The 14,723-nt window shown below is 40.1% G+C and overlaps 1 protein-coding gene and 1 long non-coding RNA gene across 4 annotated transcripts in view; one reads left to right on the top strand and one right to left on the bottom strand.

Annotated features, from left to right (window-relative positions):
- Positions 1-14,723, bottom strand: part of FAM184B (family with sequence similarity 184 member B) — a 92,033-nt gene that overhangs the window by 38,118 nt on the left and 39,192 nt on the right. The window contains exons 3-7 of one of the 3 annotated variants that reach the window (XM_037898015.2): positions 12,294-12,429; positions 12,038-12,186; positions 10,950-11,156; positions 5,616-5,726; positions 4,068-4,205 (exon numbers count right to left, since the gene is read on the bottom strand). In XM_037898015.2, the coding sequence (XP_037753943.1) occupies positions 4,068-4,205; positions 5,616-5,726; positions 10,950-11,156; positions 12,038-12,186; positions 12,294-12,429 (741 nt within the window). The remainder of the gene's footprint in view (positions 1-4,067; positions 4,206-5,615; positions 5,727-10,949; positions 11,157-12,037; positions 12,187-12,293; positions 12,430-14,723) is intronic. The other 2 variants (XM_037898016.2, XM_043544611.1) reach the window with 2 other exon arrangements.
- LOC119566141 overlaps positions 3,507-14,723 on the top strand; it is a 45,361-nt gene continuing 34,144 nt past the window's right edge. The window contains exon 1 of the long non-coding RNA XR_005225224.1: positions 3,507-3,619. This is a non-coding gene — a long non-coding RNA (uncharacterized LOC119566141). The remainder of the gene's footprint in view (positions 3,620-14,723) is intronic.

Genomic DNA, 14,723 nt, shown 5'->3' with positions numbered 1-14,723 from the left:
ATTGCTCTGATAATTCAACCCTATGTTTCTTTTCAAAAGCAGGTCTCTTTCTAAAACGTGAATGTTTTACATTGTTTGTCTTGAGATAAGGCTGACATTTGTATCAAACCGATATTTATATAAGATGGGGGGTGTCTAGATGAGACACTTAGGGGTAATGAACATTGTTTTCTGACTAAGGAGGGGTAACTTCCTGACATTTGGCTTGTCTCCATGGTGATAGAAACCTCATGGAATTTCTTTGATTAGCTTGAATATTTTGTGTCATAACTAGCTAATCATACTATGTAGTGTTATATTTTCAAATATCCTGGCTGTAACATACTTGTAGCTATATATCTTAATATTCCATAAAGACACAGACAACTTTGTAATGGCCTAACCAATGACCTAACAAATAGTTTCATTAATATCATTTTTTCACCAATATTAAGGTCTTTTTCTCACAGTATGCTTGCACTTGTCCCTCTAAGAACAGCTGACTTTGCCTCCCAACCTTCTCCCCTGCCCTCTCCCCCACAAAAAAAAGAAAAGAGAAAATGACTGATAAAACATCCAGTGTGGTATAGAAAGAATATGAATTATAAAACTTTTAAAATATTTCAGTTTTCCTCAGAAATCTTATCCTTTTCTAAACATAACTAGGATCTCTTTGTTGGGAAAATGGGTTTATTTCTTTCAATCCATATTCTGCTCTCTCTACACATGTGGAAATCCCTATTTGCCAAGGTTTGGGGGGCACTAGAAATGTCTTGTATGGATAAATTAAACAGCTAGACACCAGTGAAAGATTTGTATCTTTCTAAGTGGCTTATATGGTCCCCATCACCTTATCATAACCCCTCACAATCTTTAATGTACTTATCCTCACAACACTCCTGTGAAGGAGGAAAGTACTGTTATCCCCATTTTACAGATGGTGAACTGAGACACAGAGAGATTAATCAATTTGCCCAAGATCATACAGGAAGTCTGTGGTGGAGTAGGAAATTGAACTTGGGTCTCCTAAGTGCTAGCTAGCGCCCTAATTCCTGGACCTTCCTTCCTTCTGGTGCCTGTAAAAAGAGTGAAATATCAGGGCTGAGCTCTGCTCTTGCAATCAAAGAGAAGCATTTGGCTTACTGTACTAGCTACCTGATTACAAAGAAAATTTGATGTTCTTCTTGCTATCCCTATTGTAAGGGGCTGCATTCATTTGGAAGACTTAAAACTGCCTTCTGATGCATTCATATTAGAATTGCCACTTTTGAGAATGTGTTCAGTGAGCTGAGGTGAAAGTGGGCCAATACGGGCCGGTACGGTGTACCGGTGAGAAGTGGCTGCCAGTATGGGCCCGTACACAGCCGATATTAAAGCACTGCCGCGGCAACGCTTTGACGTCACTAACCCTTTTGCGCGCCCCCCCCCACGTCGGTGGCCCTGCTGATAGGGTCCTTAAACCACTTGCATGGCAGCGCTTTAATGTCATTGCCCCTTTTGCCCCCCCCAAGGTCTGCCAGAGTGGGTGGAGGGGAGGGGCAGCTGCCCTGGGACCTGGTGATTTAAAAGGGCCCAGGGCTCCCAGCTGCTGCTACCGCAGCAGCGGCCAGAGCCCCAGGCCCTTTAAATTGCTACTGGAGGCCTGGGGGACGTGGGCCAGGCAGCGCTGAAGGGCTAGCTAGGGGAGGCTGACCCCCCCAGCTCTGCCCCTTCTGGCCGAGGCCCCGCCCCTTCCGGGGGCCAGTTAAGACTTTTAAGTTACTTTCACCCCTGTCAGTGAGACAAATTTGGACACCATGATGTTGCAATGTTTCACTCACAATATGATGATATTGCATCAAAATGGCACCATGTTAGACAAAACATCACAACACAGTGACACAGTGTCACCATGTGATGTTGTTTTGCTGGCTCCAAAGTTATTTCAGGCTCATTTAAGATCACAGGTTCACCACATCAATAGTCAGGGCAATTCCTAAAGGGGGAAACCAAGATGGGTTACCACATTGCCATTATTATTATGTGTACTCTGGTAGCATCTCAGGTACCTCGAACGAGGATCAGGGGACTCCACTGTGCTAGGTGCTGTCCATGCATATAACATTAAAAGATGGTCCCTGCCCTTCCATGCTATGTATCTTGTAATATCAGCTCCTGCACTTTAGTACATATGGAGAAAGCTCCTAAAGCTTTAAGGAGATGACCAAATATGCCTAAGCTTTAGAATTTTATTTTAGTCCATTTCCCACATGCTTCCTCTTGAGAGCGAGAAGAGGCAAGAATTTGATTTATTTAGTTTACCTAGAAAATCTCAGTGGTATATCAATATTGTGTTTTCAGGAGCATCCAGAGTGAGATTTAATTATAACGCTTCCCTCCACTCTGCACAACACTCTCACTACTTCAACCCAACCACAAATGTGCCTTATGCAGCTATTTTTAGGTCTGAAATTGTGTCCAGGTTAGAACTGGATTAGTGACAGCACACTGCTTAACCTTCGAGGCAGAAGCTCAAGACTGAGCTATTTCAGTGTTTCCAGCTGGGAATCATGTCTTTAGCAAAACAAAATACTGTTCATACAGTACACGGTGGTCTCCTGGCTGTGAAGACTCAGTGCATATGAAAGGGTAGTATTATCAGTTGATTGGACCTCAATCCTTGGGCAATTGTGCCAAGAAATGATGGTTCTAGACAAGCAATTTACAGAGCGACATCAAGAATCCACATGTCCTTTCATAGGAAATCCTTTTCTCTATGCCAGAACTTGCAGATGAATGGACAAATTTACAACCTAGCGAATGGAACTTCTTCACATATCATACAATCAATCTGTGGAACTCATTCCCAGGGGAATTTGTGAAGGCCAAAACTATCATTGGATTCAAAAAAGAATTATTGAAGTTCATGGAGTTCAATGGCTATTAGCCAAGATGGTCAGGGATGCAACCCCATGTTTTGGGTTCCCTAGCCTCTGACTGCCAGAAGCTGGGAGTGGACGACAGGGGATGGATCACTCAGTGATTGCCCTGTTCTGTTCATTCCCTTTGAAGCACCAAGCATTGGCTACTGTCAGAAGACAGGATATTGGGCTAGATGGACCCTTGGTCTGACCCAGGATGGCCTTTCTTATGTGTCTCTTGAGATTACAATGATTTCATAACTACACCACAGGACTGGAGGTCAGGAGACCTAGGCTACATTCCCTGTATTGCCAGTAAGACTTCCTTTGTGACCTTGAAAAAGTCACTTAATGGCTCTCTGCCTCAGTTTCCCCATCAGTAAAATGTGGACAATAATATTTATTTTCAGGTACCTCTTAAATAATTTTTGTTTATAAAGTTCTTTGAGATCTTTGCATGGAAGGTACTCTATGAATGCACATAATTATTATGACAACTGATGATTTCCAAAAGCAATCAACGCTTATTATCATTATAATATTCAAGCATTGTTTGAGACTTACATTATTTCATGGTAAGGAAGAACCTCTCAAATTTGAATGTACTAAGAATACGTGTATTTTTGCAGGATGACAGAAAGGCACAAAGAGTATTGTGACTTCTGGCTTCCCAAATGACACACCGTATTGCATCAGGCACCCTGGAAGCCACAAAAAGACCATCTGAAATTCGTCAAAATGTATGTATCATCCACAGGCAGTCTTTTTACAGGGGCGCTGTGGCCAAGAGGCAAGCAGAGGGAAACTGAAGCAAAAAGGATTTAGATGGAGTTCAGATTACAGTTATATTCTCAGTTGATAACACTAGGAAATTAGTAGAAGGCCCACAAGACAACTGTTTGATGTTGGAATGTGCAATTCCCTTTCATTCAGGGCAATGGAACCCTATGTTTTCTGTGTCTTTGTACACTGAATTATAGTAAGTCAAGAAGACAGAGTTTATTATGACCACATTGAGTCTGTAAGTACCAGCTGAGACAGAATGTTTTGATTGTCAGCAAGTGGTGTCATGAGTGCTCCCACTGGCCCACCCCCCTGTGCTGGAAATGAAACGGTTTAGAAGTGGTGAAACGGAGGATACAGTGTGATGGGAAACCTAAATTGCAACATAAAATCAACAGTTCCTACCTGTGCCTCACTGGTTCCGCAGCGTGGCCTATCTGATTCCTGTTGCCTCTCATGATTTTTTCTGGAGTGAGAGTGAAGAAATTCTTTGTATCTGGGAATGTCCTGATTTTGCCTGATAAAATCTTCAAGCCTTAAAACCTAGGTTGGCAGGCGAGAACAACAACAACAACAGATGAAAACTTCCCCGTTCCCCAAAACCCATCTGCTTATCTTTAATGTAATCCCAGAGAAGCAAGTTACAGGTCAGTTAATTTGTTATTCTGGGCAGGACATCAAATGTAATGAGATGGAAAAGCAAATATGGTGTTGAGCATCATCAGTGCATGTCACCATTGCACTGAATTCACTTATAATATGATGAGAACAAGGAATTTCCTGGCCTCTGACAGCTTGTTTCCTGTGAGATAAAATGTTAAAAATGCTCACAGGCAAAAATCTCTGAGTAGCATATGAAAAGGAAATATTATGTATGGAAAGTTTTAAAACAGGTAACATTTCCCTAAGAGATCTGGCTGATGCAAGGGAGAAAGCTGGGAGAAGATAAAAATGCCTTCCAGATTCATGTAGATCAAAATTCACAATTGTCAGCATCCTTATAGATGTACTGTTTCTCTGGGTAAAGAAGTGCTTTCATGAGGGTTCTGTTTTTATTTTGACAGGCAAATTATTTATCGAACCTTCAGTCATTATACTCCATAGGATAAACATTTTGACAAATATACTTATTTGGCGAATGCATATTATTTAGCCCATAGATTACACACAAGTGCTACAAAGGCATCATCAGGATTTTAACATGTCTCAGACTTATTTTTCAGCTGGATTCTGTATTAGAATAGACACTTCTATGCTAAAAATGGATTAGGGATACACTGTGACTTTGCACAGCCCTTAGCAAGGCCTGGTGTGTAAGCTGCAGCACTTTGGGAGACACTATGACTCAGAGACACACCTCTGGGTCCCAATTCCTCCCCTGCATCCTTTTCTTTCCTGGGAGAGGGGTGGGACTAATTGCTGCCCTATACCAGCAGTAAATTACTATCTATCCCATGCGAGCTCAGCTACTATGGCTAGTGAGCATGGAGGATAGAGCCAAAGTTCCAACCATTCCTTTCCCTTCTCCGTCATGTGCTCCATGGAACCAGTAAGCAGGTTACTTCTAGGCACCTGGATCCAAGATCTGGGGGAGCCCATATAGGAGAGCTAGTAAGGTTCTTATTCCCCTCTTGCATGGGCACATAGTCCAAGTCACAATCTTGCCCTCATTAAGTCAAATTTCTCATTAGAGAGCTATGGAACAAAAAACAAAAATCAACAACAAAAAAAGAATAAGCCTATATGAAGCTCAGTGAAAATTAATATCATTTTGTTAAAATCTTTCTTGACATTTAAAAATAATAATTTCTGATATTTCTACCTATAGTCTTTGCAAATTTCCTTGAAGGATATCGCACGCAGCAAGGATTATGAATCTCATTAAAAATCTTTCGAATGAGAAGAAAAATTAAGAGTCCTTTTAATATCACAGTGGATTTATGCCCAGCATACCTCAAGTGAAGAGTCCTGAAGTTTCCTACTTAGGGCTTCTTTCTCCTTCTCTAGCTGCTTTATTTCATTCTCAGCATTCTTTCTTAATTCCTCTAACTGTATCTGAACCTCCTAAAAGTAAATTAAAAAAATTACAAACATGCAGGAGCATGCCCAGAGTGTACATCATAGAAGAAAGGAAAGGAAGTGTCTCAGTAGGGTGGAAGAGGTATGGACAATATGTTTCAGGAACATGAACAGAGGCAGATCACAGGAGTCCATACAGTTCTATGAAGGCTAATAATAATACTTAAGCACTTGAATGGCACTTTTCATCCAAGGATTGTCACAGCTTTTTGCAAAGAAAGTTAAGTATCCTTGTCCCCATTTTAGATCTAGGGTTTTAATTAGGGTTTTCTGTTGCACCCCTCACTGTAGTATCTAAGTGCTGTTGGATGATGAAACAGAGACAGAGAAGGGAAGTGATTTGGCTGAGGTCACAGAGTGACTCAATAGGAGAGCTTAAAATAATGGTCTTGACTGGAAGTCAGTCCAGAGCTAGATCACATTGTCCCTTAGCAAAGGATTGCAAAAGCATTGGCAGAGAATGCACATTAATAGATAATGGAGTTCGGTCACTAATTTCTGCATTTTAGAAAATACAATTATTAATCAATATTATGAAATCATATCTCATTACTTTGCAAGCAACTTTTATGTGGAAAAATCATTCAATGCAAGTCTCCTACAAACAACCCATTAGAAACTGTTATCCTTGACCCTGATGATGCTTCCAGCATAACTGAATTGTGGTGAGGATTTCCATGTGAGGGCACGAGGGAATTTCCGCTGAAGAAATCAGATACACTTTCTCACGACTTAGTTTCAGGATTCACACTCTGTCATGTCTCTTCAGATTCAGCAAGGCTGCCTACATGCATTCTGCATAGCCATAACAGTTTACTCAATAATAGATACTGCTCTCCTGTAGTGTCTCTCCTCACATTAATTACAGAGTCATCTAAGTGTTTTGTTCTGTTTCTGTGATCAGCATAGACTTACACTGGTTGTGGTCTCAATCCTCCACCAAAAAGCAGCTTGGAGTATTAAAACTGCAGTGGGTAGATGACACTTGTCTGATATTGCTTCTATGTTCAAGAAGGGTTAAAGTTGTATTAATGTAAAAACCATCCATCACATTTTTAAACATGTATTTACTATATCATCAAAGTTTGATGACTGATAATCTCAGTAGAGTTTCTAGTGGAAAGGTATGCACATCTCAGAAATCACCATTACAACTGCAACCTTAATGACAACCCCAGTGGAGAAATCAAAAATTAAATGAAGATTGAACTGCCATCTGTCACCCTTAGAAACTGTCTCTCCATTTCAAGGTTGATGCCCATTGGCAGGAGAGTGACGGGAAGCTTGCAGTGATGCTGCCCATGATATATCTGCTCAATGGATGGAGGATTTCAGTGTCTAGGGTTGTTAATCCAATGCTTTTATAGTTAATTAAATCTCCTTTCAGGGCATGCACAACTTTGTACACATCATTGTCAAAGCAGAAGGTGGGGATTTAGCCAGTTTAACTCATCTAACTCCCTGTGCTCTGAGCTGAACATGTACCCTTGAGTGTCTGAATACCTGCACAGTTAGAGTGCTCATTTGCTATAGAAAGACTGAATATGCAACTCCTAAATATTTCCTTGGGCAATCTGTTATTTGAAGCTCGTTTGCATACTTGCTCTTCTCATCTGTGTCAACTTGCTGACTGAAAACATTTCTCCAGCAGCTCTTGAGAGACCACTTCAGGAGGTTGGGGGGAGGAGAGGGGGAAGGTGAAGATGCCAATTCTATGAACTTCAGCCCCAATGGAAGTCTATAATGTTTAAAGCAGAATGACTTAAAAGCATTCAACATAACAGAATGTGAATGTAAACTCCTGAAGAGACAAGTAATATAATTAAAAGGAAGGTACAAGGTTAGCAAACACAAGTAAAGACCGTGGAGTAATGGGGATTTCTCATAGCTAACAAACAAATGGAAATCTAGCACCAATTCACAGTGTTGAGGTGCTGTGAACTGGCAGACAGAGATTAACAGAGAACTGAGAAGAGAGTTGGAATAGACAAAATTAGTTTTAAAAGAAAAGGAGAAGAACAAATGGTCTTGTGGTTAAAGCACTGAGGATCAGAAATCTACACAAGCTTTCTGTGTGAGCTTTGGCACGTAACCTCTCTATGTCAGTTTTCCTAGCTGGAAAATGGGAAAATTATCATCTCTCCCTACCTCATGAAGCTGTTGAGGGACTTAACTCATTAGATCCTGGGACAGAAGTAACAGTAGCAGTGAAAAATATTATTTGACAAAAACAAGTTTTGTTTTACTGTTTATGGAAGATGCCTACAAGCAGTATCTATATCTGTGCATTTATCATTGACAAAAAAAGTAACTCACATTTGAACTTGGAAATTTAAATTGTGCACACAGAAAACGTCCTGTGGCCTTTCCCAGCGCCATTTGGCATACACATGAGATTGCTCACATAGATACATGCTATTCAAAAATAAGGGGTCAGATTTTCAGAAGGAGGCTTCCCTTTGTGTGAGTACAACTTTGCCTTTTCAAACACCTGGACATGCCCTGTTCAAATACTTGCACTTTCATGGTCAGGCGATGGAATTTTCCACGCACGGTTCCCTTTTTGACAAATGAGATTTTGTGCATTTAAACTCTATCGCTGCATGCACATGTATTAGTGCTTCAAAAAATATTTGAACAGCACCTAGCACAATGGGGTCCAGCTCTTGACTGGAGCCTTTGAATGCTATTGTAATATAGATATATATTATTATTAATGAGAGTATGTATGCAGATGTTTTGCACATGCAAATGTGCACACACATAAAAGAGGGCCAGGCTGTGGCCCCTTAAAAAAACAGCGTAGAAAAACTATGATTTTTTTTTAAATAAAAAAATTGAAGGGTTTTTTTAATTTAAATTGGATTTTTTTTATTTAAATTAAATGCAGTTTTATTTAAAATTAAATTTGAAACTGACAACTTTTGTTGAGGCCTAAACTAATTATAATACATGAAATAATTTAAATAACTACAAAAAATATTAAAGAGTACATTTTGTTGCCAAGTTTTAAACAAAATCAAACCACTGAATGGGTGGAAGTCACTGGCTAAGCACTGGAAGCCAAGTTTGCTGAAGTGCTAAACCAGCTTTTGACATCAATAGCCTCTTCTGTAGGTTCAGAAACAATATTTTCTTCATTAGTTTATTCAGCTAGATCAGTTCAATGACAAGTTCATTCAAAGTTAAGAAACCAACTGGGAATTGAAACAGCAGGAAAGCTTGTTTTCTTTCACCAATCTATGAATAAAAATTAGATGTGAGAGAATGTGATCTCCTAGTTCATGAAGGACACGGTGATCAAAAATAATCAGTTCAATTCACTAACTACAGATAATACATCCTTTGTTTAATAAAATCAGTTAGTTTTAAATGAAAAAACATGTGTTGATAAACTTTTTTTCTAATGTATTCAGCATTTAAGGTTGTTTTATTTAATTTTTAAAAAGCTGTTTTTTGCATTGTTAACTTGAAATTCCATCCAAATAGAGCTTGACACAAATCACAAGGGAAAAAAAGCACCATCTAGTAAAAAGTTAAGCTAAATAATTACTTAAACAGATGTGTATAGATATAGGGTATCCTACTGGTTAGCAAAAAGAAACACCAAATTTAGTGTAAAGGCTATACTTAGTTGCAAATCAATCTTTCTTTAGGAAAATAATTAAAAGGTACACATACAAAATTTGATTAAAATCGATTATTTAAATCAAAGTTTCCTGCTTGCTGATTTAAATCTCATTTAAATCAAAGCAATTTAAGTCAATCCATCCTGTTTAAAAATTAGGGTTACTCACAATACAAATGAAAACTCAAACTGCTTTGCACTGTTACATTGAAGAACCTGCGTTCAATCCCCAGACTTTTGCTCCCCAGGCTCGCAGGGGCTAAGAGTACTACAAAACAAGGTACTCAGCAGCTAACAAGCAGAGCAGAGTGCCTTACGTGGCTTAGCAGCAACCTCCCTTATGCTCTTTACAAGGATGTGTGTTCAGTGATTCTTAACCAGAAGTGGAACTCCAAGGAGAGAAGTGTAAAAGCAGAGAAAATAGGGTAGGGAAGCCCTTGCAGCTCCAACAAGGATGTGAATGATACCCAGACCAGTTGGTCTGATTGCTGTGTTGTGTGCTCTAATAGTTTTGCTTATATATCTTATAGACAGAAATAAGCAAGTCCCATTAGGAGACAGAGGGCCAAATTCTTTTCTGATTTAGGCTCTGATTCAACATGCCATTTAAGTATATGCTTAATTTTAAGTCCCATTGGGATTTAAGCACCTGCTTCAAGTTAAACATGTGCTTAAGTGCTCTGCTAAATTAGGATGGACTTAACACATGTATTTAGGTGCTTTGCTGTATCGAGGCCTTTGCAATGTGCAAATTCACTGAACCGAAGGGAGTGCAACCCACGGACACAAGGGCAGAATTTATCACAGAGGGTTATTTCTCAAAAAACTACATCTCTCTGATGAATCTCTTTAGCGACTGGGTGCCAATGCAATGCCAACAGTTTAAATTAAAGTGCAGTATAGACTCCTACAGTATTTCCATGACTACTGTTGTTACCAAGGCAACCTATTTGGATCTGAGGGAAGACAAGTATTACTCCTACTGATTGGAATTAAGTATGGAGATTAGTATCAGTTTATTTAGTCTCTTCTGTGCCTGGGTGGCCACTGGTTCCTGCAGTCAGCAGCAACATCTGACCTGCAGAACTGCACTCTGGAGCCAATGATGAGTGGTGCTAAATCCTCTCAATTCTATTATCTTACAGGAGGTTATCAGCAGCTTGCAGGATTGGGCTCTATGTTTGGAAAATGTGTAAATATTGAGTAGGTCAATGTTATTTGAGTTTTGAATAGCAAGGATCCATATGAATTTAAATTTGAGATTGGAATATACAACCCCTGGTCATTATCCCTTGGGATGGACATTAATTTAATCACATTGCTGTCACAGACAAGGCATTCAAGCATAGGCACTGCCAAGAACACAGGAGTCACATCAAGGATAAATTCACTTTGACTGTGAAGCTTTTCTTAGAAAAACCACCAGTTCAGTTCACTTTTTAGAACAGAAATGCAGCAACAAAATCCTTTCATTTTCTAGTAACTCAAAGTGCCTCCAGTTAGAATAATGAAAATGACTATGACCAATGAGATTAAAAACAGATGAATCAGAGTATCTATTAATAGAAGAACATCCCCACCTTCTGCAATGTTTTTCTTTCAGCTTCCATGGAGGTTTGAGCAGATTTGATTTCCATTGTGTGTTTCTTTACAAGATCTTCCAACCCCTTCACAAGCTGCTCCTTCAAACGCATTTTCTCCTCATCTGACTGTTGTTTAATTTTATGAAGTTCTTCTTTGTGCCGTTGCTTTATAACTTCTATTTCAGTAGCTGCAGCTTCCATGGGCTATAAAATACAGTGGCCTTATAATATAAGAAAATCAAGATAAAGTCCTGGAGCCTGAACAGTCCACCTATTCTGTAGGGGATTTCCTGTCCTCTGAGGTGAATTTCATTGGATAACACTGGGTTCTTGTAAAAAAAAAAAAAAAAAAAAGCACTCCTTCCTGTGAAATGTTAACGCTCCAGGACTGTACACAACTTTTATAATCTACCTTCTCACACTTTTTCATATTGCGATCTACTTCTGAAATTAGAGATCTCCTCATGGACAACTGCACTTTCATGGCGATATATCACCATGAATTTTGTTCCCGCTATGTTTCTCACACCAAGTGTGTTTTTCTAACATCCAAGTGCAATAATCCAGTAGGGGGAGCTAACAGATCATGGTAAAGAGAGTTTGGATTGGATAATTAATTTAGCGGGAGGCATTGTGATCAGGGAGCTATTAGGGTCTATAAACTCCTTACTGGTTGGAGTTCATTATTTGAACTTTTTGTTGTTAAGCTTCTAAATGGAATCGAAAAGTTTCTTTTTTTACATTAATCAGCATCTTAGCCTTAGGAAGTCTGCCTTGATCCTCTCCCTTTTGAAGGGCTTGATCCTACAAGCTATTGAGCATTCTGCCCTGAACCAGGAAAGCACTTAAGTGTAAGCCTCACTTTAAGCATGTGAGTAGTCCAAGTGAAGTCAACCAAACTAGTCAAGTGTGTGTTTAAGTGCTTTGCAGGATTGGGCCAAACACTCAGTACCTGGCAGGACTGAGGCCTACGCACATAATCCAAAGTCCACGGAAGTCAAAAGAAAGATCCCCATTAATACCAATGCACTTTGGATCAGGACCTAGATGGGGTACCATGCCTTAAGAGGTCTGGGAGTAAATACCTGTGTAAGCACCTGTGTGTCTTCACTGCCTTTCTTCGTTTGGCTTTGTTTGGTGGAGGTCATTTGCTGCAGCTGCATTATTTGATTCTTCAGTTCATCTACTTCTTTCTCAGCTTTGCTTTGGGAATTCAGTACAATTTCCATTTCTTCTGCGGTTGTAAGATTTACATTTCAAACAACATACATCACTTGGGAGTTTACAACGTGACTGACTAGCAAGGGAAATATTTAACAGTGACATTAATGAGCATCGTACCTGCGTTACTCAATATTTCATTCTCCTGGAGCGTGAGCCTCTCTTTGGCTACAGTCAGTTCTTCTTCCAGTTTTTGCACTGTGCTTTGGGACTCCAGAGTCTCTTGTTGAGATTCCTTAAGCTGTATTTCCAAGTCCTAAAATATCATAGGATATCACTTATTTCTTTGGCATCTTGCATATAGTCCATTTTATTCTCAAGGTGCAGAGGTCACCAAACAGTCACCAGTCACCATTACTATATAGTGATGTCTCAGACCTTGGAAACTTAGAGGTAAGCTAGTTAGTTTTGCCTCTGTCAAGCACTGCAATACCTCCAACATCTATTAGAGAGATTAGAACTTTATTTAAACCAGCTTCATCACACATGCACTGGCTCTGAAATAATAATAATAATAAATTTGCTCTAATATGGGGCCTTTCATCCAAAGGTCTCCAAGCACTTGTCATGCACTGAGGAAAAAATAGAAAATTCATCACACTTAAACATCCTTTTCCTTTTATGTTTAATGCATTTAATGGCTTTCCTTGCCAGTATTTGCTAATGATCAGAGATATTTGTGACTAAAGAAATTTCTTCTTCACAGTTTGTCATCTTGTATGTGTTTGCAAAAGGTAGTCATAAATATGTAACAGTAGAAAAAGCCACCTTATGAAGGACAGCTTTTATGTGAAAACAAATATTAACAAAATATTGGAAACTACATTTTGTGTAACTGTTCTCTTTCTCCCCCAAATTTATCCCAAAGTGAGAGTTCTTCTTTCAACACTCAAGGCAAGAGTCTAAGCTTATGTGAATCAGCATAGCTCCATTGGCTTCACAGGAACACCACCAATTTACACAGGCTGAGGATCTGGCCCTCAGAACAGATCTTCCTAATGTAATTTCAACCTGAGCCCCATTCAGCTGATACCAAAATCAGAAACTAAAAGCAAAAGACCTGAAACCGCCTTGACACCTCCAGTTCCTTTTTTATTTATTTATTGCATGCCAGAAACACTGCATTTTCTTCCATTTAAATCAGTTTCTGCTAGCAATACATAAACTATTATGGTATGTGGAAAACTAATAGATATAAAACAGTTGCATGTTATAATATGCATAAACCATAGGCAACACATACACATACACCAGTAGCATGAAGTCTTTTATATTTGTACTATTACGTGTATAATTACAATCTAATCTTTATTTCTGGGACCAGGTTCTAGGAAGTGTTGTTTCTATCCCTCAACTTCTGCTTCTTTCAGATTAGCTAGTTCAGCAAGGCCCAAATTTAGCAAAGCATTTAAGTGAATGCTTAATTTTAACTTCAATTGGGCTAAGCAGCTGTTTAAGATTAAGCATGTACTCAGTTTAAGCGATTTGCCAAATGGGGGCCTGGATCGTACAGGCCTTCTAGCAACTGTAAATTAAGACTTAATTAACTGTAAAGTTAAAATTTGAAATATTACATTCTTAAGAATAGATACGGGACCCTGAACACAGCTCAAGTAAGTGAGTTGCATGTAGAAAAGTTCCGCAGGGGTCACTTCAATGGGACTACTCACTTGCTTAAAGTTAGCTACATGCTTAAGTATCTTGCTGAACCAAGGTTTGTGTCTGGATCCCCCCCGCCCTGTGTGATGGAAGGGCTTACCCAACTCTGTGGCATCACCCTCCCCCTCTTCTCTGGAGTGTGGGGGAGAGGGAGGCAGTGGAGTCTGGACACATTCCCCATCTGGCCTTGTGGAATTCACAAAGAACAGGTGATGTGGCCTGGGGCTGTCTCATTTTTTTTTCTTGAAGCCCCCTCCTCAGCAGGGATCCACCTTTAAGGAGGAGTCTGTGCTTGTGCAGCTCACTCAGAGCTGTACTGCCAGTCAGTGAGGTGGGGACAGAGGGCACCAGCGCTCTCGTAGGGGGAAGGAGCTTCCTTGTGTCTGGCCCTGGCCACCCATGGACCCTGGGAATCGGTGAGGTTCCGAGCCTTGACGGGGAGGTAAACCCTGCTCCCCCACCCCCAATGGAACAGTGTGAGAGAATTTCTGTGAGGGGATCCTTATGATTTCCAGATTTCCTCCTTTTGAGCCCCCTCCAACAGATTATTCCCCATTGAGGAAGTGATCCGGCCTATTATCATCATTGTATTAGAATCTCCCAAGATGCATGCTTTATTAAATGCTACCTAAATTGAGGGTCATGACTAGGAGCATACAACATAAAGCAGCTAAGGTCCAACCTGCTGTCTTGCTGGCTAGCCTCTCTACCCAAGAATGCACCTCATATTGAAGTGGATGGGCTGCTGATGGCCAGAGGGTGGGAGGATACACAGCTGCCGTCCCCCATTCCTTGCATACCCCTTGCCACACTTTGGCAACATTACTGCCCCCTTCACCTGGCAGCTGAGGGGAGGATAAGTTTTCAGTCAAGGCACAAGGTTCACCTCTC

Source organism: Chelonia mydas, chromosome 4 (genome assembly GCF_015237465.2).
Source record: "Chelonia mydas isolate rCheMyd1 chromosome 4, rCheMyd1.pri.v2, whole genome shotgun sequence".
In the NCBI taxonomy this organism is placed as follows: Eukaryota; Metazoa; Chordata; order Testudines; family Cheloniidae; genus Chelonia; species Chelonia mydas.
This window is presented reverse-complemented; position numbering and strand designations above follow the sequence as displayed.